Source organism: Eleutherodactylus coqui, chromosome 7 (assembly GCF_035609145.1).
Source record: "Eleutherodactylus coqui strain aEleCoq1 chromosome 7, aEleCoq1.hap1, whole genome shotgun sequence".
In the NCBI taxonomy this organism is placed as follows: Eukaryota; Metazoa; Chordata; class Amphibia; order Anura; family Eleutherodactylidae; genus Eleutherodactylus; species Eleutherodactylus coqui.
The window spans coordinates 62,434,723-62,451,500 of record NC_089843.1 but is presented as its reverse complement, the minus strand read 5'-3'; the positions used below and the strand labels follow the sequence as shown (position 1 = coordinate 62,451,500).

The following is a 16,778-nucleotide window of genomic DNA, read 5'->3' as shown; positions in this document are numbered from 1 at the left end:
TACTTTGACTTTCTAGATAATAATGTGCTGCAGACAATGTGGTAATATTCTAGGAATGGTCAGCAATACTTCCAACAAGACAACAGGCCTTGTCACAAATCCAATGCCGTTTTACTTTGGTTCAAGGATATGGATGCTCCAGGATTGGACTGGCCTGAACAGAGTCCCGATCTTAGCCCTACAGGAGATGTTTGCAGGATGCATGGAGGGAAATACCATCTGAAGTGCATCAGACATTAGAATGTATGCCACAGAGTGTATCTGATGTCATTAGGGTCAAAGGAGACCCTACTAAGTATTACCATATGTAAATAAATGCTACTTCTGATTTTTGCTCAGGTTTCAAATTACTTTTGGTAGGAACTGTACATAGGATATATAATATACATATATCAGATAGAAGCACTGAAACCAGATCTTCCAATGCAAGTAAAACTTGGATCTGAGAAATGGCAGTCCATGTGGATCTATGCATCCCACAATAAGCTCCTCTATCGAACTGTATTATGGGCTGAAATGCACCTTACTGAACAGATGATAATACGTAATGTCAAACAGACCATACCTTAATCAGCTTTGGAGAGGACAGCACTGCTTTGTATGGGACTGTCGGGGATGTCATTATGACAGATGCATTGTATTCCTGCTCCAGTCGCTGGTTAAAAACCTCCATATGTAAAAGCCCTAAAAAACCCAACCTGTACAAACAGAATTATTGGTTATTTCATCATGTAGAACCACAGCAACAAGTATACTGAGGATGCCTTAATACAAAGCTAACTGCTCTGGGCTTGCTGGGGATTCACCACTGTAGTAAAGATGGCGCTGGAGACCATATGCATCAAACACTGTGATCCTACATTCGGGCATCAATGACAGGAAAGGTCTTTTTACACTGGTGGAACTGAACAGAGATCAACAACTTTGAAAGTCAATCTGCGCTCATTCAGCTCCATTTACATAGAGCAAGTAGTAGCGCTACTGTATGTGCCCAAACACAAGGGGACGTGCTGCTGAGAACTGAGGATTTCTGATGCCACAGAAAAAAAGGCAGTCACCCAACAAATGAGCCGATCCCCGGGCCAACTGTCAGTACGGACAACACTGTCAACATTGTAGTTGCCTCATTTACCACTACTGACACAGCTCCATTACCAAACTCCGTGGACTCAACCTGCGTTACCAAAACAGGCCGCTGCAATAAGGGCAGAGTTGTCCATTTCCAGCAGTGTCCGGACTGACAGCAGGCCCAGTGTTTAGCTCATCTATGGGATTCTGAACAACAGATCCCCACGAATCAATAATTGAGGGTCTATCCTTAAAGGGGTGGTCTCGCGAAACCAAGTGGGGGTATACACTTCCGTATGGCCATATTAATGCACTTTGTAATATACATCGTGCATTAAATATGAGCCATACAGAAGTTATTCACTTACCTGCTCCGTTGCTAGCGTCCTCGTCTCCATGGTTCCGTCTAAATTCGCTGGCAGCTTGCTTTTTTAGACGCGCTTGCGCAGTCCGGTCTTCTCCTTTCAGCACGAGCCGCTTCAGTGTGCTCCCCGCTACAGCTCTTCTGCGCATGCGCAGACGAGCTGTCACTGCTCGGGAGCGCGCTGGAGCGGCCATTCTGTACCTTCCTCTGTTAGAGGAAGGTGCAGAACCGCCCAGCTGTCCGGAGAAGCCGCCCAGCTGTCCTGCCGTCCAGCTGTCCTGCCGTCCAGGTAAGTGATGGGCCGGGGGGGGCTGCCGCTGCGCCGGAGGGAGGGAGGGGGGGGGGGGCTGGCTGGCTGGCTGTCGCCGCTGCGATGGGGGGGCTGTCGCTAGGTCGGGGGGGGCTGTCGCTGCGATGGGGGGGCTGTCGCTGCGATGGGGGGGCTGTCGCTGCGATGGGGGGGGCTGTCGCTAGGCCGGGGGGGCTGCCGCTGCGATGGGGGGGCTGTCGCTAGGCCGGGGGGGGCTGCCGCTAGGCCGGGGGGGGGGCTGTCGCTGCGATGGGGGGGCTGTCGCTAGGCCGGGGGAACTAGCGCTGGGCCAGGGGGGTAAGTGATGGGTCGGGGGTGATGTTCACTGACAGGTGAAGGCCCCGGAGCCCAGCGCTGGGCTCCGGGGCCTTCACCTGGGCTGAGGGTCTAGCGCTGGGGAGCCGGGAGCGTAGCGCTGGGGAGCCGGGGGCTAGCGCCGGTTACCTGCTGCCTGGCGGTGGGTGACTGGTCGGCGGCTGCGGGGCGACTGGTCGGCGGCTGCGGGGCGTCTGGTCGGCGGCTGCGGGGCGTCTGGTCGGCGGCTGCGGGGCGTCTGGTCGGCGGCTGCGCGGCGTCTGGTCGGCGGCTGCGCGGCGTCTGGTCGGCGGCTGCGCGGCGTCTGGTCGGCGGCTGCGCGGCGTCTGGTCGGCGGCTGCGCGGCGTCCGGTTGCCATGGAGACACAGCTGGCAACGTCTCGGGAGCGCGCACGTCGGGCTGCAGCGAGCGACGGGGAAAGAGCCGGTGGCCATCTTGGGGAAACTTTTATAAGTTGCTGAAACGCTGGAACGGTAAGTACAAACCAGCTAGAAATGTCATTTACAGGGGGGCTTAGTAATGTGTACTTAATGGGGGGGACTGGGCAAAAAAAAAAAATCACTGCTTCCTCGAGACATCTCCTTTAATGATACAGAGATACCAATTTTTACATTTCTTTAAAGTTTTTTGCTGCGAAAAATGGAGGAAGTGGTTCTTTTACTGCTGCCTGCCAGCCGAAAAATTTGCCATTGACACGCGCTGCGTCGCGGTGGGGAGGGGCAAAAAGAGGCACATCACAGTGGGGAGGAGCCAAAAACTGGGGCGGAGGTCGAACACGGCGTGATGCTCGTTCGAGTAATGAGCACCATCAAGTACGCTAATACTTGAACGAGCATTAAGCTCGGCAGAGTACGTTCGCTCAACTCTAATTAAGAGTCTTTATATTACTTATTTTTATTTATTTATTTTTCAAATCCCCATGGGGGACTTGAACTTGGAATTGTTTGATTGCTTATACGTAGAAATGAGCGAGCGCGCTCGGATAAGTCAGTTACTCGAGCGAGCCTCGCTCTTCTCGAGTAACTGCATTCTTGTCTGAGCATGCTCGAGGGGGCAGTAGGGGGGGGTAGCGGGGGAGTAGAGAGATCTCTCTCTCCCCCCCACCGCCCCCTAGACAAGAATGCAGTTACTTGAGAAGAGCGAAGCTCACTCGAGTAACTGAATTATACGAGCGTGCTCTCTCATCTTTACTTATATGGTATAATGCAGTACTATGGAATTGCATCATATTGTATTTTAACAGGCTTCCTATTAAAGACCTGCCAGGCATAACCCCAAGTAGGTTTGAGAGCTTGCTGTAACATTATCTCTTTGTTAACCAATAAAAAAGGTATCATATCTACAAGATTATTCTCTGTAAGAGAAACAAAGTTCTCAAAATCAGACATGCCAAATGCACATCTTCATAGACAAACAATCGTGACAGCCCTGGGACCTTCAGAAGGCCCCATACTGCAATAACATCTAGGCAGCACCCCTGCTATCTTATCGCGGTGGAGCTGTTCAGGACACTTAAAATTCAATGAATTTGTTATATTTAAGGCTCATTTACACGCAAAGACATGAAAATATAATGAGTCCCACCAGCAGCACAAAGTATACCCTTCCCGGGGTCAGGCCGATGAAATGCACAAGCCAGATTGGAGCCAAAAACCAGAATGGTTCCAGATATACGTCCACAGAAACAATGACTGGCAGCATAGGCGGATGTAGAAAAGTACAAAAGACTTCTTTATTGCCCCATTACATAAAAACGCGACATTTCGGGCTTACTGGCCTTCCTCAAGCTAATACATAAATCAAGAGACATACTTGATATGTCTTCTATATATAGTATGTCTCTTGATTTATGTATTAGCTTGAGGAAGGCCAGTAAAGCCGAAACGTTGCATTTTTATGTAATGGGGCAATAAAGAAGTCTTTTGTACTTTTCTGCATCCGCCTATGTTGCCAGTCATTGTTTCTGTTACACGCAAAGACAATCTTTAAACGATTGAAAGATTGACAGTATTAGCAATCATTTTGCATAAAGTGCCAATGGACACTAATACTCATTAGCACTTTATCAGTGTCATTTGCATGTAAACGAGCCTCCAGGAGCTGCTGTACGATGGTAGCATTTACACACAACGATTATCGCTCTTATGCTATTATTTTAACGAATTTCGAGCGATAATCATTGTGTGTCAATGGGGCTTTAAATGCCGCTGTCATATTTGACAGCGACATTTAACCAGTCAATAACTGCAATATCTTCGATCGCATTTGCTGCGGTCAAGTGTCAGCTGTCAAAGTCAGCAGATACCTGCCGTGTATGGAGCAGACTCAACTTCCACGCCCGCTACATACACAGCATATGCTGTGAACATTATATATCCACATAATTAAAAAAAAAAAAGAATTCAGATTTTTTGAAAGTTAAATACCGCAATGTGACCTGGATACAGGTGCCTCAATGACCCTTGAAAGGGTTAAACTACTCAACACTACAAGCAATACTTTAGATAATGACAATAGTAGACGCACCTCCAGCCAGCACCCAATGCTGCACTGCTGTCCCGACTAACTGATACGCTGGAATCATTCAAGGTCAGCTTTTCCAGCGCACTTTTCAAATTGCCGTATTCTGATTGGTCAACTGGAAACATTCCTATGAAAGCACAGAAAAAAAAAAAAAAGTTGAGGAAACCGTTAATTGTTTTGGCTTTTCTTATGCAAAGAAGCATCAGAGAGCTTCACTCAGCAAGGAGAAAAACAAACTTCAAAGAGCAAATGAGAAGAGACATTACATGCATTATTTATCAGCCTGCGTGGCGCTATCAATCCCCTTACTTCAGCACTCCCTAAATTCCTGACAATGTGGCAAAAACCTTGTCAACGTGTCCCGGCTGAGCGCTGACGAGTTCTTGTCTAACGTGAGATTTCTTCCTTACATCTCTATTAACTGATCTCTGCCCCTGTAAAATAAGCCATGTCTGCGACAGGATAAGTGAGGCTGCAGAATAAACGTTTCCGCTCATTCCTTTCCTATCTGATCAACGTTCCTACAAAGTAACCCAGACGCCACGCAGGAAAAAAAAGCCCTTTCAGTTGCTTTAGTACATTTCAAAAAGCCTGGAACTGCCTGTATGTCTATATAGAATGTGCTAGAAGCATCACTTTCTATAAGAGCCTCAGTACCTGGGACATGCAGAAATATTACAGATGGAGCTGATGGCGATGTCATCCGCAGGGGCCTTCATTGGTATCGCTATTATATTCTACTGGCCAAATATGGGTCTGTAGAAAAAGTATGCGTTACTTCAGTCCTAGCAGCGGTCCCACGGGGCTTAGAGAGATGCGGATTTCTACTTCTCACATGCTACTCCTCAATTTTGCAATTGGGTTTTACTCTCTCTCTTACAGGGGGCACAATACAAAATTCTTGGGCTGCCAGGAGTCCGTGCGCCATACCATTGTGAAGAACACCCATTGCTTCCTATTCAGTACTGAAATATAGTAGTGAATCAGTGTTTTTAACTACACCCTGTATAATATATATTTCTCGTCTGGGGGACACAGCTTGAAGACCGCGAATACAGCTAGTGTTAGCTCCCCCTGCTCTGCTGCAGGCACCAAGCTAATCAGTTTTAGTTTAGTGTCTGTAGGAGGCAGACCTATTCTTCTCGCCAGTCTTGAAGCACCGTTCTGGACTGAGAAGGGGAGGCAGACACAACAGGGAAGCAGGACTTAAATTGGAACGTGGCCCACAAGCCACAGGGTCCCTCCTCCCATGTCACCGGAATGCTCCATTTCTCATCAAAGGACAGCAAGCGCAGTGGAGGATCAGGTCAGAGAGGGGTAAGTATTGTCAAACTCTTAGGCAGGTATGCCTACTCACCTTCTATCTTGTTCTGTTACACAGGGCTCTTCGGGTCTCTTGTTTGTACATGTTTTTTAATGAAAAACTAAGATTTCTAACATTTTGCAATGGCACAAGTATTCACACCCATTGAAAACAATGGAGAAACATTCAGTGATCTTTCATCAGCCTCTGTCAGCTGCGGCGGTGGAGCGCTACTTCCCTGAAGTGATGCGAGGCAGTTTTGATATAAGAACGCCTCACATCCGTGGGGAAAAAAAAATGAAAACAAAAATAATCGCACATTCACGCTCCCCTGTTTGAAATTAGCCTTAGAATTGAGGCCATAAAGTTCAAATCTTGGTCTCCTCAGAGCAGAGGATCTTGTTTATCACAGTCTGAAAATCCTTTAGGTGCTTTTTGGCAATCTCCACGTGGGTTTTCATGTGTCTTTCACTGAGGAGAGGCTTCTTTCTGACCACTCGATCATAAGGCCCAGATTGGTGGAGTGCTGCAGTGATGGTTGACATCCTGGAAGTTTCTCCAATCTGCACACAGGATCTTTGGAGCTCAGTCAGAGTGACCATCGGGTTCTTGGTCACCTCTCTTACCGTAGCCCTTCTCCCCATTTAGTGGTGTGTCGGCAGCTCTAGGAAGACTCTTGGTTGTTTCAAACTTCTTCCATTTAGGAATTATGGAGGTCGCTGGGCTCTTGAGAATTTTCAGTGCAGAATGGTTTTAAGCCTTCTCCAGATCTGTGTCTCCACACAATCCTGTCTCTGAGCTCTACAGGCAGCTCTTTCCATCTCATGGCTTGGTTTTGGCTCTGATATGCATTGTGAGCTCAGAGACCTTTTATAGACTGCGTTGTGTCTTATATGATTAATTCCAATTAACTGAATTTACGCCAAGCGACTCCAATCAGGGTGTAGAAAAATCTCAAATATGAAGAGAAATGTGAGGCCCCCAGAGCTACATTTCAAAAGGTCTGAATACTTATGGCAATGCAATAGGTTAAAAATGAAAAAAACTAAACACATTCTATTATTACTTTTTGTTATGGTGTGATTTTGTGCAAAATTAAAAAAAAGCTATTTTTTTCCCATATTGACCATGTACAGAAAAAAATTAATAGAAAATATATTATTAGGGGATAGGTAATGAAGGGGTTAATGTGCTGCTGCACAATACTTTCAACTTCTTTCTCCTCCAATCTCATACTTCGGTGGGCTGCACATGAGTGTAGACGTATTTACACTTGAATTAGCGCTGCGTATTTGCGCAATGGGCATTGCATTTCTGCATGCGCCCTTTACTGTAAAGCATGCTCCGATTTTCAATGGGTAACTAAGTTTAATATGCTATTTTCATGCACAATACGCACAAAAATAGAACGTGGTTTTTTTTTTTTCTTTTTGAGTGACTGAAATGTGTGGCAAAAACCGCACATGTGACCGAACCAACTGAAATCAATGGGTGCTGTTCACTGCGTATTGCATGCACACATTTTGCACATGTATATAATAATACGCTTGTGTGAAGCCCTAAGGCCTCATGTCCACGGGGGAAATTAGGCCCGCCGCGGATTCTTCATGTAGAATCCGTAGCGGGTCCCTCCTGCCCCGCAGACATGAGGCTAAAAATCAGAATAAACTCAACTTTCCTTCATGGCCGGATCTTCTTTTTTCGGCCCGGCGGATGTGCTTCGCACGCCGGCGGTGTGCCGCGCACATGCGCTGGGCCGAAGAAAGAAGATCCGTCCGCGAAGAAGGAAAGAACCGCATCGTCCGGAGCAGGCGAGTTAATTCTGGTACGGGTCTCCCACGGATCCGGACGGCTTCCATAGGCTTCAATAGAAGCCTGCGGGAGCCGTCCAGCGGGAGACCCGCACGAAAATGGAGCATGTCCATTTTTTTTCCCGCATGCGGATCCGCGCCTGACAAGAAAAATGACATCCGCAGGTATTTAACTACCTGCGGGTGTCCAATGTATCCCTATGGGGCGCGGATCCACGTGCAGGAGAAACGCTGCTGATTTTAAGCCCGTGGACATGAGGCCTAAGAGTGGAGAGGGGGAGAGCAGAGGAGAGAGAAACTTTTACAGAGCCTAAATGCTAGGAAAGTTTGCTACTTTCCTGCAGGCGCTCCGCGTAACTGTCAGACAAAGACCGTGAAGGTCAAAATGTAGCTGTTTTTGTGAGTTATGGAGAATAAAAGAAGCCAAGCTTTTTGCTCCTATCTTTGCTGCCAAGCCATTTCTTTATTTGGACTATCTGTGGGGGTTGCGTGGTTTGATTTCTTCATTTGGCTGTTGCATTTCATTGGTCCAACGCAGTGAGGGTTTATTTGTGGTGCTGCTGGTGTAACCATTTATATTTGCTGTCGGTCGGATCGTGTCATCGGGACTGGATTAGTTAGCAACAGCCTGTGTTTGGGTGTTTCAGCTGCTCAGAAGTATGTGATCACCGGCGGCATGCAGAGCATTCATTTATATTTCTGATGCACAGAGCCCGGCAAGCAATCATGTAAATTTACAGTCTGCGTTTGCGAGGCGGTTAAATACAGAAACAGCCAAATTTAACTTGATTATTATTGCATTATGATAACTTTCTGTGCCACAGTCTGTTTACCCTTTCAATTGCTTTACAATTGCATTTGTTATGTTAAGATAAACAACCTTTAAATGGCTTAAAGGAGTTGTCCGGCCACACAGGGTAAAATTTTTTATAATGCTGCTGCTTCCCTTTCAGTAAGGATAGTAACACACAGCATACAGGGGCTCAAACCGGCCGGCAGATCAGCTGCAATGTCAGTTTCTTACCTTAGAATCTGATGTTCACTGCAGCTTTCAAAGATGGCGCCTCTGTGCTGCCTTCCCACAATGCTCTGCGCTCTCCCTCATCTGTGTGCGCGCTCCCGATGGTAGTAAGAGACATGAAAAGGCAGGATTTCCTGGCCTCCCTCAGCTCACATCCTAGCCCCGCCCATGACACGCCCACCTCTATTGAACTGCTCTACAGTCTCTCCCCGCCCAGGCCCCGCCCCCTGCTGCATACTATAATCAGAGGGGGTGTAGCCAGGGGACACTTATACACTCATGGTTCAGAATAAAATCCTGGCATGAATGTATAGTGAATGGAGAGGGGCTGGGGAGAGCCGAGAGAGAACTCTCCTGCAGCCCCCCACTGCAAGGCTACCTACTGCCCCCCCACCCTGCTAAAGTAAAGTAAAACAAAACATTTCTCCACACACACATGCCCTCATAGTGCCCCTCCCACAGCGACCCCCACCCCTCACAATGACCCCCCCCCCGACTTCTGTCAGCCGGGTCCCTGCACACACACACGCGCACGCACGCACGCACGCACACACACACCACTGCACCCCCCCCCCCCCCTTGCACACATCCATCCATCCATCCATCTCTCCCTCTCCACCCCCCCCCCCCCCTTCCCCCGGGACTTCTGACAGCCGGGTCTCCAGACACCACGAACACACACACACGTGACCGCACCCCCCCCCCCCCCCTTGCACACATCCATCCGTCCATCCATCTCTCCCTCTCCACCCCCCCCCCCTTCCCCCGGGACTTCTGACAGCCGGGTCTCCAGACACCACTAACACACACACACACATCACTGCACCCCCCCCCCCTTGCACACATCCAACCATCCATCCATCCATCTCTCCCTCTCCACCCCCCCCCCCCCTTCCCCCGGGACTTCCGACAGCCGGGTCTCCAGACACCACGAACACACACACACACACACATCACTGCACCCCCCCTTGCACACATCCATCCATCCTCCCCCCTCCTCCCCCCCCTTCCCCCACGAGAGCCCGCCCCTCCACTCATTCTTACCTTGGAGATGAAGAGCCAGCAGCCACGCCTCCCCTGCAGGCAGAACTGAGCTTCCCAGCGGCTGAAGTTCTTCTGCACATGCGCAGAGCTGTGCTGGAGAAGCGCGTCCCCGTCGTCCCGACAAGAAGAGGACAAGAGACTTGTCGGAACCCATGGCAACCGAGGAGCAACACGGGGGGGGGCAGCCCAAGAGGTAAGTGAATAACTTCTGTTTGCCTAATTTACAATGCACAATGTATATTACAAAGTGCATTGTATTGGGCAAACAGAAGTAATGAGACCTAATGTTTATGGCCGGACAACCCCTTTAAGATAACTTTCTGTGACAAATTATCAGTCAGGTTAAACTTGGCTACATCTGTAATAACACCGGGGTAAAGAACACTAACAAAATAACTGGAATCCCCTGACAACTCTAACTCACCTGCAAACACCATGGGCTTGGCAGGCTTGAAGCCCGGCAGAGGCTCCACGGGCTGCTTCAGTAAATGCAGGGTGTCTCCTATTTGTGCTTCCTGCACATCCTTCATTCCAGCGATCAGGTAACCTACTTGTCCGGTGCATCTGTAAAACAAGAAGCGGAACTTATGAACCACCATTAGTGCAGGTACTTAAAACTAAAAATGTAAAGCGTTCTGCAGTACTGTGCAAAAGTGTTAGGCAGGTATGGGGAGAAAATGATGCAAAGTAAGAAGGCTTTCAAAAACGGAATAGTTTATTTTGGCAATTAGCAAAATAGAACAAAACAAATCTAAATCGAAGCAGTATTTGGTGTGACCATCCTTTGCCTTCAAAACAGCATCAATACTTCTATATACATCATGGCAAGACTGAGCCCAGCTATAAGACACAAGGCAGTTATACGGCATCGGCAAGGTCTCTCCCAGATGAAGATTTCGAAGCAGCCAGGGTGTCATGATGTGCTGCCCAGGCCGTTTTCAAGAAGAAAAAAGAAACAGCAACATGAAGGACTGCAGACGCAGTTGTCGGCCAAGAAGATTTGGTGAAAGACGCATGCTTACTTTCTTTTGAAAACAGAAGATGTCCAGCAGTGCCATCTACTCAGAACTGTTAGAAATCAATGGGACCCAGGTACACCCATCTGTTTGGAGAAGTCTGGCAAGAAATGCTCTTCATGGAAGAATTACAGCCAAAAAGCCATACTTTCAATGTAGAAACAAGGCCAAGCGACTCAAATATGTACAAAAACTTAGGAACAAGGGAGCAGAAAAATGGCAGCAGGCGCTATGGACTGATGAGTCAAAATGTGAAATATTTGGCTGTGACTTAAGGCAGTTTGTTGAAGGCAGAAGTGGTGGAGAGCGGTACAATAATGAGTGTCTGCAGACAGCAGTGAAGCATGGTGGAGAGCAGTACAATAATGAGTGTCTGCAGACAGAAATGAAGCATGGTGGAGAGCGGTACAATAATGAGTCTGCAGGCAGCAGTGGAGCATGGTGGAGAGCGGTACAATAATGAGTCTGCAGGCAGCAGTGGAGCATGGTGGAGAGCGGTACAATAATGAGTGTCTGCAGACAGCAGTGGAGCATGGTGGAGAGCGGTACAATAATGAGTGTCTGCAGACAGCAGTGGAGCATGGTGGAGAGCGGTACAATAATGAGTGTCTGCAGACAGCAGTGAAGCATGGTGGAGAGCGGTACAATAATGAGTGTCTGCAGGCAGCAGTGAAGCATGGTGGAGAGCGGTACAATAATGAGTGTCTGCAGGCAGCAGTGGAGCATGGTGGAGAGCGGTACAATAATGAGTGTCTGCAGACAGCAGTGAAGCATGGTGGAGAGCGGTACAATAATGAGTGTCTGCAGGCAGCAGTGAAGCATGGTGGAGAGCGGTACAATAATGAATGTCTGCAGGCAGCAGTGGAGCATTGTGGAGAGCAGTACAATGAATGTCTGCAGGCAGCAGTGAAGTATGGCGGATATTACTTTCAAACTTGGGGCTGCATTCCAGCAAATGAAGTTGAGGATTTGGTCAGGATTATCGGTGTTCTTAATGCTGAAAAATACAGGCAGATACTTACCCATCATGCAATACCATCAGGAAGGCGTCTGATTGGATCCGAAATTGATTCTGCAGCAGAAAAACCCCAAACATCCAGCCGATGGCATTAAGAAGTATCTTCAGTATAAAGAAGAACAAGGAGTCCTGGAAGTGATGATATGGCCCCACAGAGCCCTGATCTCACATCATCCAGTCTGTCTGGGATTACATGAAGAGACAGAAGGATTTGAACAAGCCGACATCCACAGAAGATCTGTGCTTAGTTCTCCAAGATGGTTGGGACAACCTCCCTGACGAGTTCCTTCACAAACCTTGTGCAACTGTACTTACAAGAACTGATGCTGCTGTAAAGGCAAACGGTGGTCACACCAAATATTGATTTGATTTGCATTTTTCTTTTGTTCGTTTACTTTGCATCTTGTTAATTGACAATAACTATGGACACTTCTATTTTTGAAAGCAGTCTTACCTTGCAGCCCTTTTTCCACTCCTGCGTAAAACCTTTGCGCAATACTGTATGTCAGTCAAATCAAATCCAGCAGCAGGAGGTAACCGTTATGGGACCAGAACTGCGATGACATCATTACAGCTACTTCCAGCTGTCACTGGAGAAAGCTCGCCGAATACAGTTTTATACGGCTTTAATTGGGTCAAACGCTAGCTGTACACATCTATATCCAGTTACTGTGGCGCCCCCTAGCAGTGGTTACATGCAACTAAAAGTATTTCATATATCAAGTCAGAAAAACAAAAGATGTTCAATTCTAAAATAGGATGAGATTCACCAGCACAGAAAGTTGGATCGAAAAATGGAATGGAGAAAGTTACATGTGTAGTCCAATTGCCCGATGCTATCTAGAAGGACTGCTACTCATTGGAGTTCTAAGTGTACATCCACATGGGACATAAATTTCCAAAATGGACCCGCATGTATTACACGTAGATTTTTACTTCAATCCTCCTTACAAGAGCAATCCTAGCTAGGAACGGGACAAGCCCTTTAAGGGTGCCTCCACACTTGTGATAAAAATCGCACAATGTGAGAGTGGGTGAAAACACGGAATTATGAAACCAATGATTTTCAATGGTTTCATTCCGAAATCAGTGACGCTTCAAAAAAACGCCTGAACACAATTGCGATTTTGCCACGATTTTCTCACGGCACAATCATGATGGCCAGTGTGAAGAAGTCTCCATTGGGATGACAGCAAGGAAAGATTCTGAAACCCAGAATAGAACATAAAGTGACAGAACCATTGCCCAAGGAGTAGCCTTTATTTGTGGGATACAGAATAGCCCTTTAACGCGGCACGTGGCACTCTGCAGCAATGGTGCCCATAGTAGCTGTAAGCTACGTGTTTGGAGAATCTGCATTCAGCGTAATTCCAGGTTTCTGCTAAGATTTACTTGTTCACGCTTTGAAAACACGATTTGTTTCTGTTAAGATAACAGGAGCGCCATTATTGGATTGGAGCGCCATCTAGTGGCACGGGAGTAAAATTTGTCAAATCTGTGGTTTGATAAAATAGCAATATAAAACATCCCGCACAATACCTTACAGAAGGTTACCTGCACCGTTATCAAGCAAATGGCAACCAGATGTCTTCAGACTCTATACAGCAGTAGGTATTAGGAGTTTCCCTGGACAAGAGGCTGACCCGACGCCGCGGATGCACTGGGGTCCTACTAATGTACTTTTACACAGGAGCAATAGTCGCTCAGTGAATGGAGGCGGAGCGGGCCGGAGATCTCATCTCGCATCCACCTCCATCCACTGTGAACAGGCAGTCATTCAACGATGAGCAACTGCCTGTTTACACCAGGTGAGAAGTCGCTCATTAGTGTCTTCATGTCAGTGGGTGGAAACAAAGGGACTACTGAGCGATAACTCTTAGTACTGTGTCAGGTCCTGCTTTTACACAGAACTAGAGATGAGCGAGTATACTCACTAAGGCACATTACACAAGCGAGTGGTGCCTTAGCCGAGTATCTCCCCGCTCGTCTCTAAAGATTAGGGGTTCAGGGAGCGGCAGGGGAGAGCGGGGAGGAACGGAGGGGAGATCTCTCTCTCCCTCTCTCCCCCCCGCACCCCCTGCAACTCACCTGTCACCCGCGCCGGCCCCTGAATCTTTAGAGACGAGCGGGGAGATACTTGGCTAAGGCACTACTCGGGCGATTGGGGTTTTGGTCTGACCGGTTTCCGGGCCATTGTAATGTGTTTGCTATGAGTCTTTGTGGTTTTCACACTATTGTGAAAACCGGGTGTTTACACCCGTTTTTCATTGCTCTGCACTTCCTCATTTTTTTTCCACCATAGTAACATGCGTTAAAAACAGGTTACATCACATGCAAGTGCAATGCATTTTTTTTAACACTCCCACAGGAAATAATGCGATTCCTATATATGAATTGTGCAATAATAGGACATGTAGCGACTTTTCAAACTCAGTTGTGTGAATCAACCCAAATGAAGGTGTTCTTCTCCCGCACATCTCAGACTTGGGCAGAACTTACATGTCAAAAAAAATATTACCAGTGTGAATACAGCCTGAGGAACACTCCTCTAGTAACGCGGAATGCCCAGTTTGGGCTTTGATAAAGGCTTCCCCAAAGTGGCATATCTAGCCAACTAGGTTGGTGCACCCCTGACGTACCCATGAGCTGCAGCTTGGGAGGGGGCACAGTTTGGACTTCTCAATGAAACCATCAGGAAGGTAATACGGTGAGAAGGAATACCTGCCCATCTCCAGGATCATAAACGGGTTGTCCCACCAAAAATACTTTATCCCTGGGGGTCGAACCGCTAAGACCCTCAGGAATCACAACAGGATAAAGAGCTAAACTTAATTACTCTTAGGGGAAGCCTGAAAGGATTATTCCATGATTATAGACTGATGTAGAAATAGAGGCAGGCCTCTGTAATGATATATACTACAACAGATCTATAGATCCCCTGCAGGCAGCCTGCTTGCTAGCTGATTTGTGGGGGTCACCAATAAAGAGGACCGCCAGAATGGCCAGGCAGCGCATGCTAAAGGTACACCTCTGTCAGGAGCACTCATAGAGAATGACTACGGTGTGTGCAAGACCATCTTACTGACGGTATGAAGTACAATACTGTAAGCTCTTCACTCATTCTTCGCAGTGAATCCCTTTAACCCCTTAAGGACATGGCCTATTTTGGGCAATAAACACGTAACGATTTTTAGTAGATTTTCATCTCCATTTTTCAAAAGCCATAACATTTTTAGTTTTCCGTCGACGCGGCCGTATGAGGGCTTGTTTTTTTGCGTGGCGAACTGTAGTTTTTGTAGGTGCCATTTTTGGGTACATGGACTACATTGTAACACTTATATTCATTTTTTATGATAGTGAGAGAAAAAATCATCAATTCTGCCATAAATCTTTTTTTACAGCGTTAATCATGCAGCATAAATGACACAACCCATTTTTTCTGCAGGTCAGTGCAATTACAATGATACCAAAATTCTTATATATTTTTTTTTTTCACTTTTCCACAATAAAACCCCTTTTTTGGACATTTCTATTTTTTTCTTAATCGCTGTATTCAAAGTCCGGTAACTTTTTTATTTTTCCATGGCCGGAGCCCTGTGAGGGCTTATTTAGCGAGACGAGCTGTAGTTTTTATTAGTACCAATTTGGGGTACATACAGCTTTATTGATCACTTTTATTGCAATTTTTGGGAGGTGAAATGAAAACAATAAGCATTTTGCTTCAGTTTTTAAGGTTTTTTTGTAACGTTTTTTGCCATACAGGATAAAAAGCATGTGCAATTTATTGTACACTTCGTTATGGACACGATGATACCAAATATGTGGGTTTTTATTTATTTATTTTTTTGCTAATATGCAAAAAAGGGTTGCTTTTTTTTACATTTTTTATTTATTATTATTTATTTCTTTTACACTTTATGTCCCTGTAGGGGACTTGTACAATAGCACCTATGATTGCTATGATAATGCACTGCAGCACTGCTGTCTTGCAATGCCTTATCTTTTGTATTAGCGATCACAGGTAATGGCAATGGCAATGCAGGACGCCTGTATCTGATTATATCGTGAGAGTCTGCTGACCTCACAGAGGGAGTGTGTTCTCTGCATACTGAGCCAACTGCATACCGGGCAGTTATTAGTTGTTTGACAGCCACTGGTTACTGCCATAAAAGAGCTAGCTCTGGCAGTTAACTCTTTAGATGCTGCCGTCAAAGCTGACTGCCAATAGGCTAGCTTACCGAAGGCTCCCAGGGCTGTGATGCAGAGATGCCCATCAAGGCACAGGCAACATTCAGAAAAACTATAAACTGCAGTACTGAAGTATTGCAGTATATAGTACAAACAATTGAATGATCACAAGTTTAAAGGGGTTGCGAAAGCAAGTGGGTCTATACACTTCTGTATGGCCATATTAATGCACTTTGTAATGTACATTGTGCATTAATTATGAGCCATACAGAAGTTATCAGAAGTTTTTCACTTACCTGTTCCGTTGCTAGCGTCCTCGTTTCCATGGAGCCGTCTAATTTTCAGCGTCTAATCGCCGGATTAGACGCGCTTGCGCAGTCCGGTCTTCTTGTTTTCTCAATGGGGCCGCTCGTGCCGGAGAGCGGCTCCTGGTAGCTCCGCCCCGTCACGTGCCGATTCCAGCCAATCAGGAGGCTGGAATCGGCAATGGACCGCACAGAAGCCCTGCGGTCCACCAAGGGAGAAGATCCCGGCGGCCATCTTCAGCAGGTAAGTAAGAAGTCACCGGAGCGCGGGGATTCAGGTAAGCGCTGTGCGGTGTTCTTTTTTAACCCCTGCATCGGGGTTGTCTCGCGCCGAAAGGGGGGGGGGGGGGGTGTTGAAAAAAAAACAACCCGTTTTGGCGCGGGACAACCCCTTTAAGTCCCCTGCAGAGTATAAACAAATGTTAAAAAAACACACCTTTAGGGCTCCTACCCCCTTGCGTTTTTTTTTAACGCTGCATTCAAGCTGTGTT

General features: G+C 47.0%; 1 protein-coding gene across 1 annotated transcript in view; it reads right to left on the bottom strand.

Moving 5' to 3' along the window:
* The window catches only part of GUF1 (GTP binding elongation factor GUF1), a 50,659-nt gene that overhangs the window by 17,059 nt on the left and 16,822 nt on the right, over positions 1 to 16,778 (bottom strand). Inside the window, exons 10-12 of the mRNA XM_066573127.1 lie at positions 10,185 to 10,324; positions 4,585 to 4,708; positions 566 to 698 (exon numbers count right to left, since the gene is read on the bottom strand). Of these exons, the coding sequence (XP_066429224.1) occupies positions 566 to 698; positions 4,585 to 4,708; positions 10,185 to 10,324 (397 nt within the window). The remainder of the gene's footprint in view (positions 1 to 565; positions 699 to 4,584; positions 4,709 to 10,184; positions 10,325 to 16,778) is intronic.